The 15,196-nt window shown below is 53.1% G+C and overlaps 5 protein-coding genes across 5 annotated transcripts; 3 read left to right on the top strand and 2 right to left on the bottom strand.

The window, feature by feature from the left end:
- Positions 1 to 773: 773 nt before the first annotated feature.
- QC762_100493 (uncharacterized protein) lies at positions 774 to 2,031 on the top strand (the record flags this gene model as incomplete). Its single annotated transcript, XM_062884425.1, has 4 exons — positions 774 to 1,161; positions 1,253 to 1,339; positions 1,393 to 1,592; positions 1,795 to 2,031. 4 exons carry the CDS (start codon positions 774 to 776, stop codon positions 2,029 to 2,031), a joined length of 912 nt encoding a protein of 303 aa, XP_062747240.1.
- Positions 2,032 to 3,032: 1,001 nt separating this feature from the next.
- QC762_100500 (uncharacterized protein) lies at positions 3,033 to 4,143 on the bottom strand (the record flags this gene model as incomplete). The annotated part of the gene is made up of 2 exons (XM_062884426.1): positions 3,033 to 3,532; positions 3,594 to 4,143. The coding sequence occupies 2 exons, from the start codon at positions 4,141 to 4,143 to the stop codon at positions 3,180 to 3,182; spliced, it is 903 nt and encodes a 300-aa protein (XP_062747239.1). The 3' UTR covers positions 3,033 to 3,179.
- Positions 4,144 to 9,902: 5,759 nt separating this feature from the next.
- Positions 9,903 to 10,694, bottom strand: QC762_100520 (uncharacterized protein; the record flags this gene model as incomplete). Its single annotated transcript, XM_062884427.1, has 1 exon — positions 9,903 to 10,694. One exon carries the CDS (start codon positions 10,692 to 10,694, stop codon positions 9,903 to 9,905), a length of 792 nt encoding a protein of 263 aa, XP_062747238.1.
- Positions 9,924 to 12,217, top strand: QC762_100530 (uncharacterized protein; the record flags this gene model as incomplete). The annotated part of the gene is made up of 2 exons (XM_062884428.1): positions 9,924 to 11,465; positions 11,523 to 12,217. Exons 1-2 carry the CDS (start codon positions 11,237 to 11,239, stop codon positions 12,215 to 12,217), a joined length of 924 nt encoding a protein of 307 aa, XP_062747237.1. The 5' UTR covers positions 9,924 to 11,236.
- Positions 12,218 to 12,616: 399 nt separating this feature from the next.
- Positions 12,617 to 13,544, top strand: QC762_100543 (uncharacterized protein; the record flags this gene model as incomplete). Its single annotated transcript, XM_062884430.1, has 3 exons — positions 12,617 to 12,712; positions 12,775 to 12,958; positions 13,014 to 13,544. 3 exons carry the CDS (start codon positions 12,617 to 12,619, stop codon positions 13,403 to 13,405), a joined length of 672 nt encoding a protein of 223 aa, XP_062747236.1. The 3' UTR covers positions 13,406 to 13,544.
- Positions 13,545 to 15,196: the final 1,652 nt, after the last annotated feature.

Genomic DNA, 15,196 nt, shown 5'->3' with positions numbered 1-15,196 from the left:
AATCAGCGATAACGCGACTGCTCACCCTGACGGCGGAGATACCCGCCCGCTTGACAACCCCCAAGACCGTGACCCACCGGAAGCGGGCTATGATCACTGCATGATTTGGCCAAAACATCCCGGAAACCATGACGAAGTGGCAAGATCACTACCTGGCTCAAAGCCAACGAGAAATATGGGCCGGATCACATGGCCAAATCGAGCTATGAAAACTACAAGGAAGTCATAGCCAAAGGTTTTGTTGGCGGTGACGGCAGTGATCGGAGCTTCGTCATCTTTGTGGAACGTATGAGAGAGTGCCACATGGAAGCCTTGCGAGCTCAAGTGACGGACGAGATCGCACAGATCGAGGGCATGTATGGGAGAGGACGGCAAGCATACAACCAGGGTGAAAATTCCACTACAGACGACGATGATGACAGCGATGAATTGGACGACTACGACGATTCAGACGGTTCGGACAGCGTTGGAATCCTGGGTGGCGGGGGTGATATTTTCGGTAACATGGGCATCGACGTCAACAAAAGCTCTCCCAGTCATAGACGATTGCAACGACGTCGAGTGGAGACATTTGGGGGTACGAGCGCTTGGGAGCTTTCATAAATGGCAGTAGTCCCCCTGGAGAAGTGGACTGAGTCATCGGGGGGGGAGGGGTTCAAAATGGGGAGAGCTTTACTACAGCGCTGATGACTCTTTCGGCAAGGGCCAGGTTGTCATCTCAACAGAAGAAAATATAACGAACAGTAACGTGGAAATGAAATCGGTAACAGAGAATGGCCCCGACGATAGCTGGGAGCGGCCCGAGATCCGAAAGCTCTATCCATGCGTCTGGAGCGATGATTCACGATTTAAGACTGTTAAGGCTGAAGGAATCCTCTTCACGGTACCGGAGTGTTAGCCAAGGCGATAGGTTGGAGATTTGGACTGGCAAAACTGGCGCAAGGTTACATTGCTCTAAGTCCCTATGGTGGTCCGAGGGTATGAGGAGGAACATTATTTGGGAAACCTCCGTGGAAAAGCTGGTTCGGGTATATAACGAAGTCAAGAGACTCTATGCAGAGGATCCAAATCTGCGAGGGAAAATAATCTTGACCGAATCCAATGGCTTCACCACCAAGGAGGCCGGGGTGTTGGTGTACCGAACTTTCCAGCAAAGATGGCCTAAGTTTTTGCACTTTCCATCATATTGTTGCAGCATGCATGACTGACTGGGCTGCTCTCGGGCGGATTGCACCATTTGCGCCGTACAGAGAGGATCTAGTGATGGCCCCAGGCCGCGATGTCATGACTACAGGGGAAGAGGACGACGGCGTTTACGTGTCGAGCGGAAACTCGTTCGGTAAGTATCCAACATTGCACGAACAGGCGCAGCGGCTAACATGTTTTCCATAGCTGCGCCAACGATTGCTGGTCTTGTGGCGTACTGGCGCGGGCTTCCTGGTATCAAAAACGGCTGGGACGAAGAGCTAAAGAAGCCTGCCAACGTCAAGAAGTGCGTTATGTACATGCATCAGCCACTCTTTCTTGGGAACCGCGTGGGCGGCCTTGACGAATCCAAGCTTGGCGCTAATAAGCATGAGCCGAAAGGCCGGGGCCTTAACAACCTATTTGCTGTCCCGTTTATCTGGTCTGGAGAGTATAAGGAAAAGATTTGCCTTACCGATCCAGACATGCACCCGCGCTGTCCAAAGGGAAGTCTCGCAAACCTGGCACCTTTCGGTGCTGGATGCGATCAATACACCGCCGGTCAATGCGTAGAGATCGTTCCGGGTGGCCTGCCGACAAATACGCCTGGACCTGGTGCCTTCAGTGACCCCATCACCTTTCAGACGGGCTCAGCAACTGTCACCTGCGCCCCGGAATCTCCAGGATGCAGTTCCCTCTGCACCGGTTTCTATTGCGGCTCGACCGCCACGGCGAACTCATCGACCACCTTGCCACCCGACCACTATGATCCCGAGGATCCTTCCCACACCTTCAATACACTCACGGGAACCACGACAGTCGGAGAGACTCAAGCCACCTCGGTAACCAATACGTCTATCTCTCGGTGGAGGCGATAATTTCCACGGTGATTTCGAAGACTGTTACTGTAGAGGAAACCAGTACGTTTGTCGTTTTCGACCGAGACCCAGCACATATTCACCATCATCTCAAACGTGGTGACAAGTGGAGTTACTGTTGTAACCACGATCAAGCCATCTTCCACATCCATCAAGCCAACCCCCGTAACTAGTATCGAGGCTCCCTCAGGCACCATTAATTCCTTGCTGTATACCGGAGCGGGGTGTGCAGGCTACACTTCGACCCAAATATGCGTGGAGGCGAATGTCTGCCTTAAGGGCAACTGGTGCTTACCTACGCAAACGCTATGTCCCAAAAGGCAAGATGCTGGCACTCCCCTGTGTCCCAGCAATAATCCTAGCTGCAAATCCTTGCAGACCAGCACTCGTTGCAATCAAGCTCTTGCAGTCAAGGACCGCCACGGGGTTACAAAGCCGACTGCGACACCCACGTCTCCTCCTGCCAACGTGTGGCGTGTGTTAACGCCCAGATCAGCATCCTAAGTCGTCTCAGAGCCGTAGAGGTTTTTGTCACCATCCTGGAGGACGGAAAGACAGCCTGCGCGTTCAGCATCTTCTGTTTTCCCGACACCGAGGGACAGAACTGCCTGGAAAAGCAGATCGATGCTGAAGGGACTGAGTGCCGCCCCATTGGTCGCATTGCGTCCTGGACCGATGGGCTTTCAGACATGGAGTTTGTGTCGAGCACGGGCGGATCTGAGTACACTTGCCATCTCTTCTTCGCCCAGGTGATGGAGAGAGAGGTCTGAACGGGCTCTAGATAATCAAGAAATTGATCCACGTGAAAACTACGTGTCCAGACTTTTGTTCTGTGAGTGCTTGTCCGGTTTCTTCAAACGCAAGAACCTGCGGTTTTGTTGTTCCCCCCCTCCCCCCCTAAGCCCCTGAATTGAATGCTAATAACGTCACAAAAGTAGAACAGTGGCCCAAGGCTTGCGTCTTCTGCGTCCAGTTGTTCTCTACAAACAATTGTACGTTGGTAAGCAGATAGTACTGATGCGGGAGTAATTTACTATTGACTGTTCTAACGAATGACTGCGTCCTGCCGTCGTCCTGCCGTCGTCCCAGCAAACTCCTCCCGGTTTCGTCTCGAGCCTAGTTCACGCACTGAGAGTACCACTGGTTGCTAACCTTGCAGGTGCCCTCGGCACAGCGGGTAGGACCAGTGTAGCCCTCTCCACCACATTGTCCCCAAAGAGGAACGGTGCTACCGCCGTTGCCGGGAGCGGGCGAGGGCGCAGGGGCGGGAGAGCCACCGCCGCCGCCACCGCCATACTGGCCACCAGTCCAAACGGCGTGCTGCCCGACGCGGGTGTAGGGGTAGGATGGAACGCCATAGATCCAGAAACGGAGGGCCGGGTCGTTGGAGTTGTACAGACCGGGGATTTTGACCAAGGGGCCGGGGCGGCCGTTGCCGTTGCCGCCGACTTCGATTTGAGCGCAAGTGACTGTTTACCGGTGTTAGTACATGGGAGATGGTAGGAGAAAGAAGAGCGGGAAGTTGCTTACAATAGAACTCGGTGTCTCCGCTCTGGGCGCCGTGCAGGGCGATGTGCTCAACGCGGACGAGATACTGGCCAGGAGGGGTATCGCGAGGAAGGGTGAAGGTCTGGTCGGGCTGATCCCAGGAGCACCAGTCGGTGTCGGCGAGGTAGCGGCCGGGGGCTCTGCAGATCAGAGTCTCCTGAACCTTGAACCAATCGCCGTCGCCTCTGTACTGGCGCACGTCACCGGGAGCCCGGGACATGTGGATGGTGGTAGGTCCGGGGTGGAGAATTTTGCCGCCGTTCCACAGGCGGAACCCGATGCTGTCGCCTGGGTTGACCTTGTGGACTTTGGTCCTGCCCGCGTTGGCGAAGGAGCCCGAGTTGCAGCGGAAGTCGTCGCTGGGCTGGAGGAACTGCTTGGTGGGCATGATGAAGTTGCTGTTCTCGCGGACGTACTCCCAGTCGTTGGTCACCCTGCCGTTGACGATGAGCTTGCTGTAGCGGTAGTGAGCCTCGACACCCTGTGTGGCGGCAAGGGCCCAGAGGGCAATGCCAGCAACGCTGAAATGCATGGTGATGATTGGAGACGGAGGAAGCGATGGGGCTGTTTTCCTGGCTGCCTGGCACGTCCAGGAGGCATCATGATGCGAGGAAGGTTGGCGTCTTATACTTTCTCATATGTCCAGCACACGTCGTGATACCATGAAATCTAGCCATGCTTCGCTAATCACACCCAGCTCTCATCGTCAGGCTCTCAGCCCTTCATCCTAGGCACTGCCATCTCTCATGGTCTTGGACAAGAGCTTGGATAGGCGCGCATCCCCGGTACGTGATCCACTGTTATTAGCGGTGGCTGTTGATTCCTGGAAGATATTCGTTATTCCCCGTTGATATTTTCAGGGGCTGCAGCCCAGTTTTCAAAAACTCAAGTCAAACTTGCCTCCGTGAACCACGAAACTGGAATGTCATCTCCCCGCCAAGCCTTCCCCCGATCGGAAGCGAGACACACTGGGCGGAGACGTTGACGAGATGGCTGCCCAACTTGGTACCGACCAAGCCAAGAGCCGAACTAAGACAACGGGGATCGGAACCAGACTCCTCAAACGACCTCCCGGCAGTTGCTGCTGCCTCCGAGACTCTGACGAAGAAGAAGAGAGACCCACATTCCCCGGAAGACACCACCTCTCGCTTGTGTGACATGCAGCAGGTGATGGGGATGCTCCAAGCCGCCCAACGGATCCCACGGGCCTAACGGCGGTGCCGAATCTTGGCTACGCACAAATACCGGTGATATCAGGGGCCTTGTGATGCGTTTCGGACCGTTAAGAAACAGGTCGAATTGCACCGAGCTTGACGCCGCGACGCGCGCCTATCATGTTCTCATTTCGCAGAACGATAATGTGGTTACGACAGTGTTGACCAGACCCAAGGCCCATTCCGCCCAGCTTAGTGTCGTCTTGTCAAGACGGATTGTAATCTGTAGAGTCGTTAGCTGAAGCAGGTGATGTAGGTATTAGTGAGAGGAAGCTGACCTGGAGTAATGGTATTGTTCTTGGCTTGCCATCGTTAGTCTCCCTCAGGTAGTCATGGCATTCGAGGTTCTCATCCCATCCAAGTGGTGCGCAAAATCACCTGCGTCCAACAGAATCGGAAGTCCGCCTGCCAATTCCGCAAAGAAGATAGCAGTATACAATTTCTCCGTCACTTGGCAGACGGATTGTGATGACAAGATCAGGTTGTCAGAGAGAAGGTACCCAGGTTCCGCATCGAGTCATATACCCTCATAGTATGAATGACTTGTTGAAGCTGTGGCAGCGCGTTGAAGGGCTTTGCTATAATGAAACAAGTGAGGGAACTCTCTGAATAAAGTCCAAAGTCGAAAGCCAGAGAGGCGTCCGATTCTGTGTCTGTGCTAGCTACTTTTTGGAGACCTTTGTTAAAAGGCTTGCCAACTCCTTCTCTTCCTCACTACTCAGACTGTATCCGCAAGCGGAGAAGAACTCCGTTTTGCCATCCTCTGCTGCATGCTTCAAGTCCGATGAAGTGACCTTGGCTCCATGTGCCAACAGCAGGCGCCCAAGCTCGGTCTTGCCAGCTTGCATAGCAACGGCAAAGCAGCTTCGTCCTCTCCATTTCACAACGTTAGGATCGGCACCTGCTTCTAGAAGTAATCGAACCGCACTGCCATCACGGTCCGCTTGCGAAAGTGCCAAGTGAAGAGGCGTTCCTCCATACTGAGCACATACCTCGAGGTCGGGTTTCTGCGAGAGCAAGTATGGCAAAGCTTGGTGCAAATGCCACCATGGTGTTGGACCTGTCACACCATGAAGCGGCGTAGATCCCTGATGATAACGCCACTCAGGCCTGAAATACGGACGTACATGTTCCCTAAACCGCTGGGGATCGTTGATTGACACTTTCACCACCTCGACCAATACACGGAGGACGGCCATATTGGGAAGCGTCCGGTGACAAGCAGCGAGGACCAGCGGGAAAATGGCGCCTTCCTTTTCCTGTCGACTCACAAGAGCTTGCAGACTTTCTAGTGGATTGTCATGCTGCTCCCTTGCTCTCGAGATGCGCTCGAGCAAGGCTGCATATCCGTTGTTTACCAGTAGGTGCAAAATTGTTTTCCCCTTGTCGTCGATTGCAACCAATGGGTCATCTGCGCCCTGCTGTGGAACGGTGCAGATGTACTCAACCACCTCGAACTCGCGCGCCAGGAGAAGCTTCTGGACCAGGGCGTGGATGGCTTGAGCGTCTCCCGCTGCCGTGCTCAACAAGTTGCTCGTCTCTCGAAAGACGGAGGCTCCAGATTCCTTCCGCCTCTCATACCACTTCCGCGCAAACACCAAAGAGACTGACGATTGTGACGATGGCTGCTGATGTTGCAAGAGACACGAAACAGTGTGATCGAACCCGGCGTCCAGCGCTCGGTGAACAGCTAGATCAAACTGCAGCGGTGGCGTGATTGAGTTCATGTTCCTGCTGGCGCGTGCTGAGAGGTCAAGTCCTGAAGTGACAAGCATGTCCAAAATCTCGTTCAACCTGGTGCCAGACCTGCGGTGTGGGGGTAGCTTGCGGTTTTCTTCTTCAAAGTTGGCGCAGGCCTGCAAAAGTTTGGCGGATTGCCACTTCACCTCGGCGCCAGCCTCCAAAAGAAGCGAAACGGTCTCTGGGCGTCCAGACTGCACACCATAATAAAGAGCATTATGCCCTAGCTCCTTTCCCGTTCGTCGTCCCGTCCATCTACTGCCGACGGTATACGTTTTAGGTTTGCCCTTGGTTTCAAGAAACTCTTTTGGATTTCCATAGTTGCCGGTTGTAGCGGCAGTAAGCAGCATCGCAACAACATTACTTTGGTGTTCTTAGGCGGCTATATGTAAGGGTGTCATCCAGTCATGTGTCCTTACCAAGATCGTCGCTCCCAGGGCCAAAAGTTGCTGGACCAAAAATTCCGACTTGTCGGCCGCCAAGTGGATGGGTCTGACTCCATGGTTGTCCGCGGCATTGACTTGGTGTTTGCAGTGTTTGAGAGATCTGGAGAGTAATTGCTGCTCAAATCCACCCCACGCCCTAAAGTTCAGGTGGTCGTCATCCCACCTTTGACAGACGATATGTAAAGGGGTCTGACCGGCCTCGTTGCGCGCATCATTGTCCACCCCATATTCAAGCAATGCCCCATAAAGATTGTACTGATCTGTGTCGCAACTCGCAAGCTCATGGAGAAGGCTATTGCCCTCATTGTCAGTGACGCTGGGGTCCAGTTGAAGATCTTCGACAAGGTAGGCCAGCGGTTGCCGTTTCGCCATCATGTCAAGTTTGCCGGTTCGGTGGCCCTTGATCGCCTCGTGTAGGACTGTGCGGCCCTTGAAATCCCGCGTCTTCACCATGGCGCCCATCGCTTGAAGCCGATCCAGGGCTTTGGTATCGTATACCTGAGTCACAGCTCGCATGTACAGTGTTTTGCCCTCGTAATCTTGAGTCTCGAGATCGACACCCTTCTCAATGAGAAATCGGATCGCTTCGATGTTCTCGGCCGACACCAGATGGATCAGAGATTCTCCGGCGTAATTCTTTTCGAGGACCGGCGCACCGTGAGCAATGAGCCTTTCGAAAATTCTTTTGAGATCTTCATTCCAGTCGGAAAGCTTTCTGAAAATTGTTGCGTTAGATATGAAGAGAATGTGCAGAATTCCATTTCCTTCAGCATCAACTACCGAACAGTCAGGGCCTAGCTCCTCTACAAACCGGATAGCCTCCCGATATCCAGCTGCACGGTCACAGCTGTATCTTTTCAGATATTCTTTCATGTAAAGATGAAATGGTGTTTGCCCGTCTGATCTTGGCTTGTCAACGCTCAAGCCTTTTCCAACAAGGAATTTGGTAAGCTCCCAGCCATCCTCCCCGGTTCTGGCTACGTGCAGCAACGTACTTCCATCCGAACTCTCGCGGTGGAAATCAGCGCCTGCCTCGATCAGAAGTCGTAGCGCGGTCGGGTGGTTTGCTGCAATGTCGATAGGGGCAAAACCTCTCTTGTTGCGGCGGTGGAGGTCGGCTCCAGCTCCAATGAGCAAGTTAAGGCCCTGCTTGAGCTCCAGTTGAGCTTTAGAATCCAGCTTCTCTGGACGGCGATCTGGCTGCCTGCAGCAGTAGACTTCTAAGGCCGTGACATCAGCATCTCCCCATTGCACCCATTGCGACAGGGGATGTCTTTCTGTATTCGGATTTGTGCCATTGTCCTCAAAGTCACCCCCACATCCAAGGATGTTGACATCTGCTCCCGCGCAAAGCAACATTTGCATGCAGTCCACATCATGAATCCAGCATGCCTTGATTAGCAGCGTATTACCTCGAATGATTTTGTTAACGTCGATACCGGGATGCTGGAGAAGCCGTTGCACCACACAGACGTTGCCGCGCCTTGTCAATGCCCAGTCAAGGGCCCGGTAGGCATCCTCAGGATCCTTTAGCCATGGCAAACATGCTTCAACAATCTCAAGTTGCCCATTTTCGCAGGCCAATCTCAGCGCCGGGCTACCGGCTCGGCTGCCCTCTTCCCGCATAGGATCCAGGCCCAAATCTAGCAGGACTTTGACCACGGCAACGTGGTTGCGAACAATCGTTTGGCGCAAGACATTGACTTTGCTGCAATTCTTGATTTCAAGGCTGGCACCGGCATCAGCCAGTAATTTGACACAATCGGCGTGTCCATACTTGGCCGCAAAAAACAGCGGGGTTTGCTTTGAGCTGAAGTCAACCCCGTCAATATCCAGCTCTGCGTTGGTGGCGGAGCGCTCAACCAGGGCAGCCAGGTACTGTCTCCATCCATAGCGAGCCGCGACATGAAGGGCGGTGACACCGTGGCCGGTGGTGACCCAGTCGCCCATTTCATATGGCCGCCATTCAATGTCGATCCAGGCACTGAAGGGCCTGGGATTTTCCAAGAGAAACTCGTCCAGGACAGATACCAAAAGCAGGGGCAAGCTGTCATGAGAATGACATGTCTCGGCCACGTGAACCATCCAGTGCCGCGCTGCATAGGCAATGAATGGGAACTCACGGCGAAGAGGAGCAAACTCTTCACTCGTCACTCTCGTGTCGCACGCTTCCTCTTCCTCTTCGCTATTCTCATCCGCGCACCCGTCCTGGGCTGGGGATCGGATGTTGTGATGGTCTGCCCAGCCTGAATGCAACAGATAGCGGGTACAGATGATGGCCAGTATTCCATGGGAGATTTCTGGAGATAATTTCGTGTCCAAGGACTGATTGATGACAACGGTATTGTTGGGCAAGATCTTGAGATCGGATCCAAATTCTGACCGCAGGTACTCCTTGGCAGATCCCTTGCTCATGTTGTCGGTTTTCGCCTGTAAGAACCGAAGGAGGTCTGCAACTTCCAAGACATGAAGCGGGCGCGTTGTATGTCCTAGAGACTCCATGAGAAGTCTTCGATGTCCACTATGGTTGATCAAATTGGCTCTGGGGTTGTCGTCTTGTAGCCAGTTGAGGAAAGAGGTCTGGAGGTCACCCCGCTCGGCGGTCTTGTCTCCTGGGTTGATGAGGACCATATCGACTTTAATGCCACTGGTATCCTTGGTGATGTCTGTCATGTCGTGAGGTGGCCCAAGTCTTCCTTTCTGTTGGTTTGTTGCAGGTGGGAGACCACAGAGACGTATTGATGCTGAGCCCGCCATTCACCCTACGTATCACTGGTAGTGGAGTCGCTGCCTGGATAGCGGTGGATAAGCTGGATAAGCCAATTGATTTGAACGCACGTCGGGCCGTCATGACTGGAAATAGATTGCAGTCTGAAATATCCAACTTCTGTTTATTCCCTCAAAGTCTTTCGCAGAAAAGCAGCAACCAACTTGATCTTGGTGCCATCGAGGAACTGCTCGTCGAACATAGGCTGGCTCTTCCACTTCACATAGCCCATCCTGGCATACCAATCTTCAGTGCTGCTTCCTTTCTTTGGTGCTTGTTGACCAAATCTGGCCCACACGCCACCCCATTCTTCCGAGTCATCCTCGGTGTATCGTCGGTCCAAAGCAGTCAGGGTTATTGCTTCGCAATGAGGTGAGCCGTAGGGGGGTATTTTTGCCCAAGATTCGAGCGCCTGAACCGCTTTTCGGCCAAGCCCTCCGCGGTGCTCGGGTCGGATGAAGAGTGACGAGATATAAAGGATAGACTTGTCCGGTCGGGCGAGCTCCTCGTTAGGGGGGCTCATCTCGCTGACCAAAGCAATATGTCCTGCGCACCGGTCTGGAAGGGGGAGATGGGCAAGAGACGGCGGGACAATCCAGAACATTGCTCTGGTTCCGGCATCCATGGCTGTTCGCCAAGCCTCGATATCCGATGCCATCTTGTCCCAGCCACAGAGATCTCGTTGATGAAGGAGCTCGTCGAACTCGACAGGGTCGTGCAGGTCTATGATTTGCAATAGGCTGCTCATCTTGTTGTGCGGAGATATCAGTGAACAAAGAGTCGGAAGCCGAAGGGTTGCTGTTACCAGATAGCGCGATTCTCTAGGCGATAGGTGACGGAAACTCTGGAGTGGACGTCTTGCGGGCCTCCGGCCGGAAAAACAGCGCCACCGAACATCACGACAATCCGACGCCATCTCAAAGACACTGAGAGTGATAACATGGTCAGTTTAATGTTTCAAGCCGATCAGCGCATCGAAATCTTACACAAATCATTCCGGCGCCTTCGGAAGCGCAACTTTTCAATTCTGCGGTCGCTCCGTCAGGCCTGTGTCTCCCCGAGACTGGTTGGCTGATTGTGAAGGGCACTCGTGGTGTTTCTTTTTGGAGGTCAAAATGCGCAATACGATGTCTGTGAGGTTGTCTCACCTCGGCGACCTCTTTTCCGATTGGGCCGTTGCGGTTGCTGTCCGAAGAAGCACCAGCTGAAGCTTAAATCCGACCGCGATTTCCGGCTCGGGCCTGTCCGCTGAGTGGACCGTGAATGCAGGGAGCTGCGCCGCCTCTCACGACCTGTCATGAGATTTGAGGTCGCGCAAGAGAAAAGCACGATGACGCCCTGTTTTCTATTCCATTTCATTTGTGCAAAGACGCAGTAGAGAATAGCCAGGTAATGTTTTTGGATTTTTATGTAATTTCCACAAGGTAGTTGCTGGACCCCAACTTCCAGCCCGCGATCATGTCCACGGCGAATCCGATGCGATATCCCACTCTTCAATTCTGCAGGAGAACATTCGGCACACTATTATTGTTTCTCGCCGCGACTCCAACATCTGGCGACAGCTCCTTCCTTGCCAGTGCTGTCCCCCAGAACTTGAACGACTTTTACCAAGGGTTGAAGGACAGGGTCGCGTCGTGCCAACATAGCTTGGCCGGGGGCTTTTACAGCATTGATGATGGCACAAACAGTACGTTCATGTCCGATGAAGATTGTCATCCTTAGCATCGTGCTGACATCTACAAAGCCACCTCATACTGCACCAATGACCCCCATCGACCCTCCATCATCTACCTCTCCGGCGGCAATGGAACCCTTTCCAACATGGATGTCGACTGCGACGGCGTGCAAGGTGGTAGTCAAGACGACGGAAGGTGCTCGTTTGGAAGAAGTCCGGACTACCAAGACGCGACGGCTTTCCGAGACCTCATCCAGTCCTTCAAAGTTGGCATATCCGACCTCAACACTTATGTACACCCGTATGTCGTTTTTGGAAATAGCGGTAGCAAACCTGGTTGGCGGACATTTGACCCAACAGACTACGGCGTGAGACCATTGTCCGTCATGGCTGTTGTGTGCCCAGGCAACAAGCTGGTGTATGGCATCTGGGGCGACACAAACGGAGATGACGGCGACAATCCCATGGTAGGCGAGGTAAGCATAGCGCTTGCCACCGCCTGTTGGGGAAAGAATATGACAGGTGACAGCGGCTACGACGGAATGGATGTGCTGTATGTGGCGTTTACGGGCGAAGATGCAGTGCCTGGCAAGGATGGGGCTGATTGGGCTGCCAAAGATTACGATTCCTTCGAAAGGAGTATCCAGCCACTTGGGGAGAAGCTGGTTCAAAGGATGAGAGGCGTTGCGGTGGGGAGGAAGGCCATAAGCTTGTGGGCTGTGGCCGGAGGTGCCCTCGCTGGTGGCTTGTGGCTGGCTTCGTGAGGGGCCCAGTTGGACATTTTGTGCACCCAAGTAGGGCGAATCTGGGCTCTCAGTTAATCATCTATCGGTCTATTTTGAATAGCCAGGCATCTCTTCTTTTGAATTTACATGCATGCTGGACGTTTTCTGATGCGATCATCAAACTTTCAACCAAATTGTACGGCGACTCGTCATTTCTTTCTCAGATTGTGTGCCTCCCAAAGCTTCTTGGTATTTGAGGCTTATCAAGATTACAGCCCAGGGCAAAAAGCCCTCGGGCTTCTGCTCCATCTTTTTAAAAACTTCTCTGTTGCATGATCCGTCAACCTGAACCAACCAACCAAGACAGTCACCGTTCACCCAACAAAAATCTATTGCGCCTTCGATCTAAAGCAAACATCACCAGTTACAGCAGAGACGATGAAGACTACGACTGCTTCCACTTTGGTCGTTGCCGCCCTGGCCGGCCTCGCTTCTGCCCAGCAGCTACCCAAGTTTGGCCTTCCAAACTGTGCCGTCAGTGACAATTACCTGCTGCGTGCTTCTGTGAACGGTGATGTTGCTAACATACTAAGCAGTCGTGCATCAGCAATATGCTAGCGCTCCACATGCACCTCGGTTGCCAACAGCCCGACGACATCTACTGCCTGTGCTCCAAACCCGATTTCAACTATGGCATCCATGATTGTGCAGTTGAGTCCTGCGAAAACATCGAACAGGCCGAGTGGGTTATCTCTGAGGGCCAAGATATTTGCGGCAGAGGTATGTCTTTTTTAATCTCTAACCCTGGAGAATTGGCTGACCATGTTTTATACAGCCCGCCCCGTTGCTACCACTGCAAGCAAGACTCTCGAGGGCGTCGAGGTCATCTTCACCAGCTCGGGCAGGATCCTCGAGACCAGCACCGCCGTGATCGGCACCGTCACTCCGACTCCGTCGTCGTCATCCGGTGTTGTCACGGGCAAGGTCAATCCTGTCACTTCGTCTCTGGCGTCGCTGTCGACCTTGTTGGAATCGTTAGCTTCCACTTCTGCCTCCATGGAGGGAAAGCAACAGGAGCCAAGTGCCACCGTCACCGAGGTCTCTGGGACTCCTGTGGGCACCGCGACTGGGACTGTCACAAGCTCGTCCCAGAGTGCGGCCGGTGCCGCTATCACTGCTGGCCTGAGCCTGGGTCTTGTTGGCGGACTTGCGGGATTCCTCCTCTAGATGGGGTTAACCAGGGACCGAGCTTCTTTTGTTGGAGAAATAACAGACCGTGGGGGATTAGAACCAAGAAAATTCCATGATTCTCTGCTATCCAACATGGAGTTTCGGCGTTTGGGAAGGTTTGTATTATATCTTGGGTTGGGAAAAGGCCAACAGGGTACCGTGGCATTATGTCTTACCACCAGGACTTGAAGATTTAGGAGTCAGATTAGACCAATTCCACACATGTCTCTCGCGTAAACTCCGGCCGCTTCGCGCATATGAACCTTGACTTTATGGCCTGGTCAGGCAATCGCCCCGAACCCTCCCGCATTATTTTCCGATTGTAGCTTGATGGATGATGAGATAGGTACCCTCTAAGCCTACTGGGACTATCCACAGCAGTTCACTAATTAGGACCTACGTAATAGTCGTTTGAGGTCCCTCCCCTATTATCTCGGCGTCAGGATCAGGATCCAGAAACTTGTGCTGACTCGAGGAAATATAAGGCAAGGTATGTATAGACGGGTTTGTCGAGCAGCTAGGCAAAGAGCGGAATTATCAGCAATCGGGAGCCATCGGTGATACGAAGACTTCACTAAATACAAAGGCACTAGGTACAGGAATTCTTTTTTCATGTCACAATGCTCTTGTAGCACACTCAACGTGGTCGCGACCTTTTATGGGCCTCATCTCCTCCGTCACCCCCACTCCGTCAACACACCAAAGCCTGAGGATTTCCATTGCCATCCGCCTGCCCAACAACCTTATATGACATCATCCGATAGTCGGCGGCTTCTCCGATCTCAAGAACGACGACCAGCAATATCAACTCAAAATGCGAACAACAGTCATTGCCCGTGTTGCGGGGCGGTATCGCTCCCTTGCCATAGCCGAAATCTATCCAGCATCCTCGGCGCATGGATTTTGGCCCAGGTCAAGCTACGAGCCTCTCCAAGAGGCATTCTCTCAAAGTGCCGACAGGAAAGCACTGAGCGGCGAGCCTGTCCTTGCTAGCGTTTACTATCGAGACCGCCCGCCTGGAGACCCAATTGCGGCTGGAACCCATGAAACCGATCCAGCGATTCGCTTCCCCTTAATCGCCCACTGTCTCTATATAGCTATTGTGAATGAGATAGTTTCTGTATTTCCAAGAATCTCCATTCGCCTTTTGATTCCTGATCTGGGAATCAACCAAGGACTCAAACCAAGCGATGGCGGCAAGAACCAAGGCCATCTAATTTTGGATATAACGGATCTGTCAAAGATTACGCATTGCTTCTTTGCAGTACGTCCTGACAGAGCAGGGTTTATCGATCTGATGGTACCCCTGGGTGTTTACGATTACCGGGAGTCTCGCACAGCTCACGTCAGCTCACCTTGGGGTCAAATGCAGGACGGCCAGCGGCTCGATGGTGATTCTTTGGAAGGTGAGCGGTCTTTTTGAACTTTGTCTTAGCATTTGGTTCTGTACTAGCATGGTTTTGCATATTCAGATCTGTGTCCATGGGGCCCTTGAAACAAGAGAGCTACCGCAAACGAGAATGTCGAGAAGAAGCTTCCTTACTGCAGCAAGCCACGAGAGTCCTAGTGAGGGGAATATTGGACGATGATCACTCAGACCATGCCGGCCTTCTTGAAGATATGATGGAAATTTTCATGTTCCAACCTCTCCTCCGAACAACTCTATACGAAGATTTAACCAAGCATCGTCTCGGACAAAGGCAAGGCGTAGCGAGACAACTGCTTCGGCACGCCTTTGCTAGAATGGATCAAATTGACGGGCCAGTTGGCGAAGTTTATGCGTATTTT

Source organism: Podospora pseudocomata (assembly GCF_035222375.1).
Source record: "Podospora pseudocomata strain CBS 415.72m chromosome 1 map unlocalized CBS415.72m_1.2, whole genome shotgun sequence".
NCBI classification, from domain to species: domain Eukaryota; kingdom Fungi; phylum Ascomycota; class Sordariomycetes; order Sordariales; family Podosporaceae; genus Podospora; species Podospora pseudocomata.
Note: the sequence above shows the minus strand (reverse complement) of the source record. Positions and strands in the feature narration are given on the sequence as shown.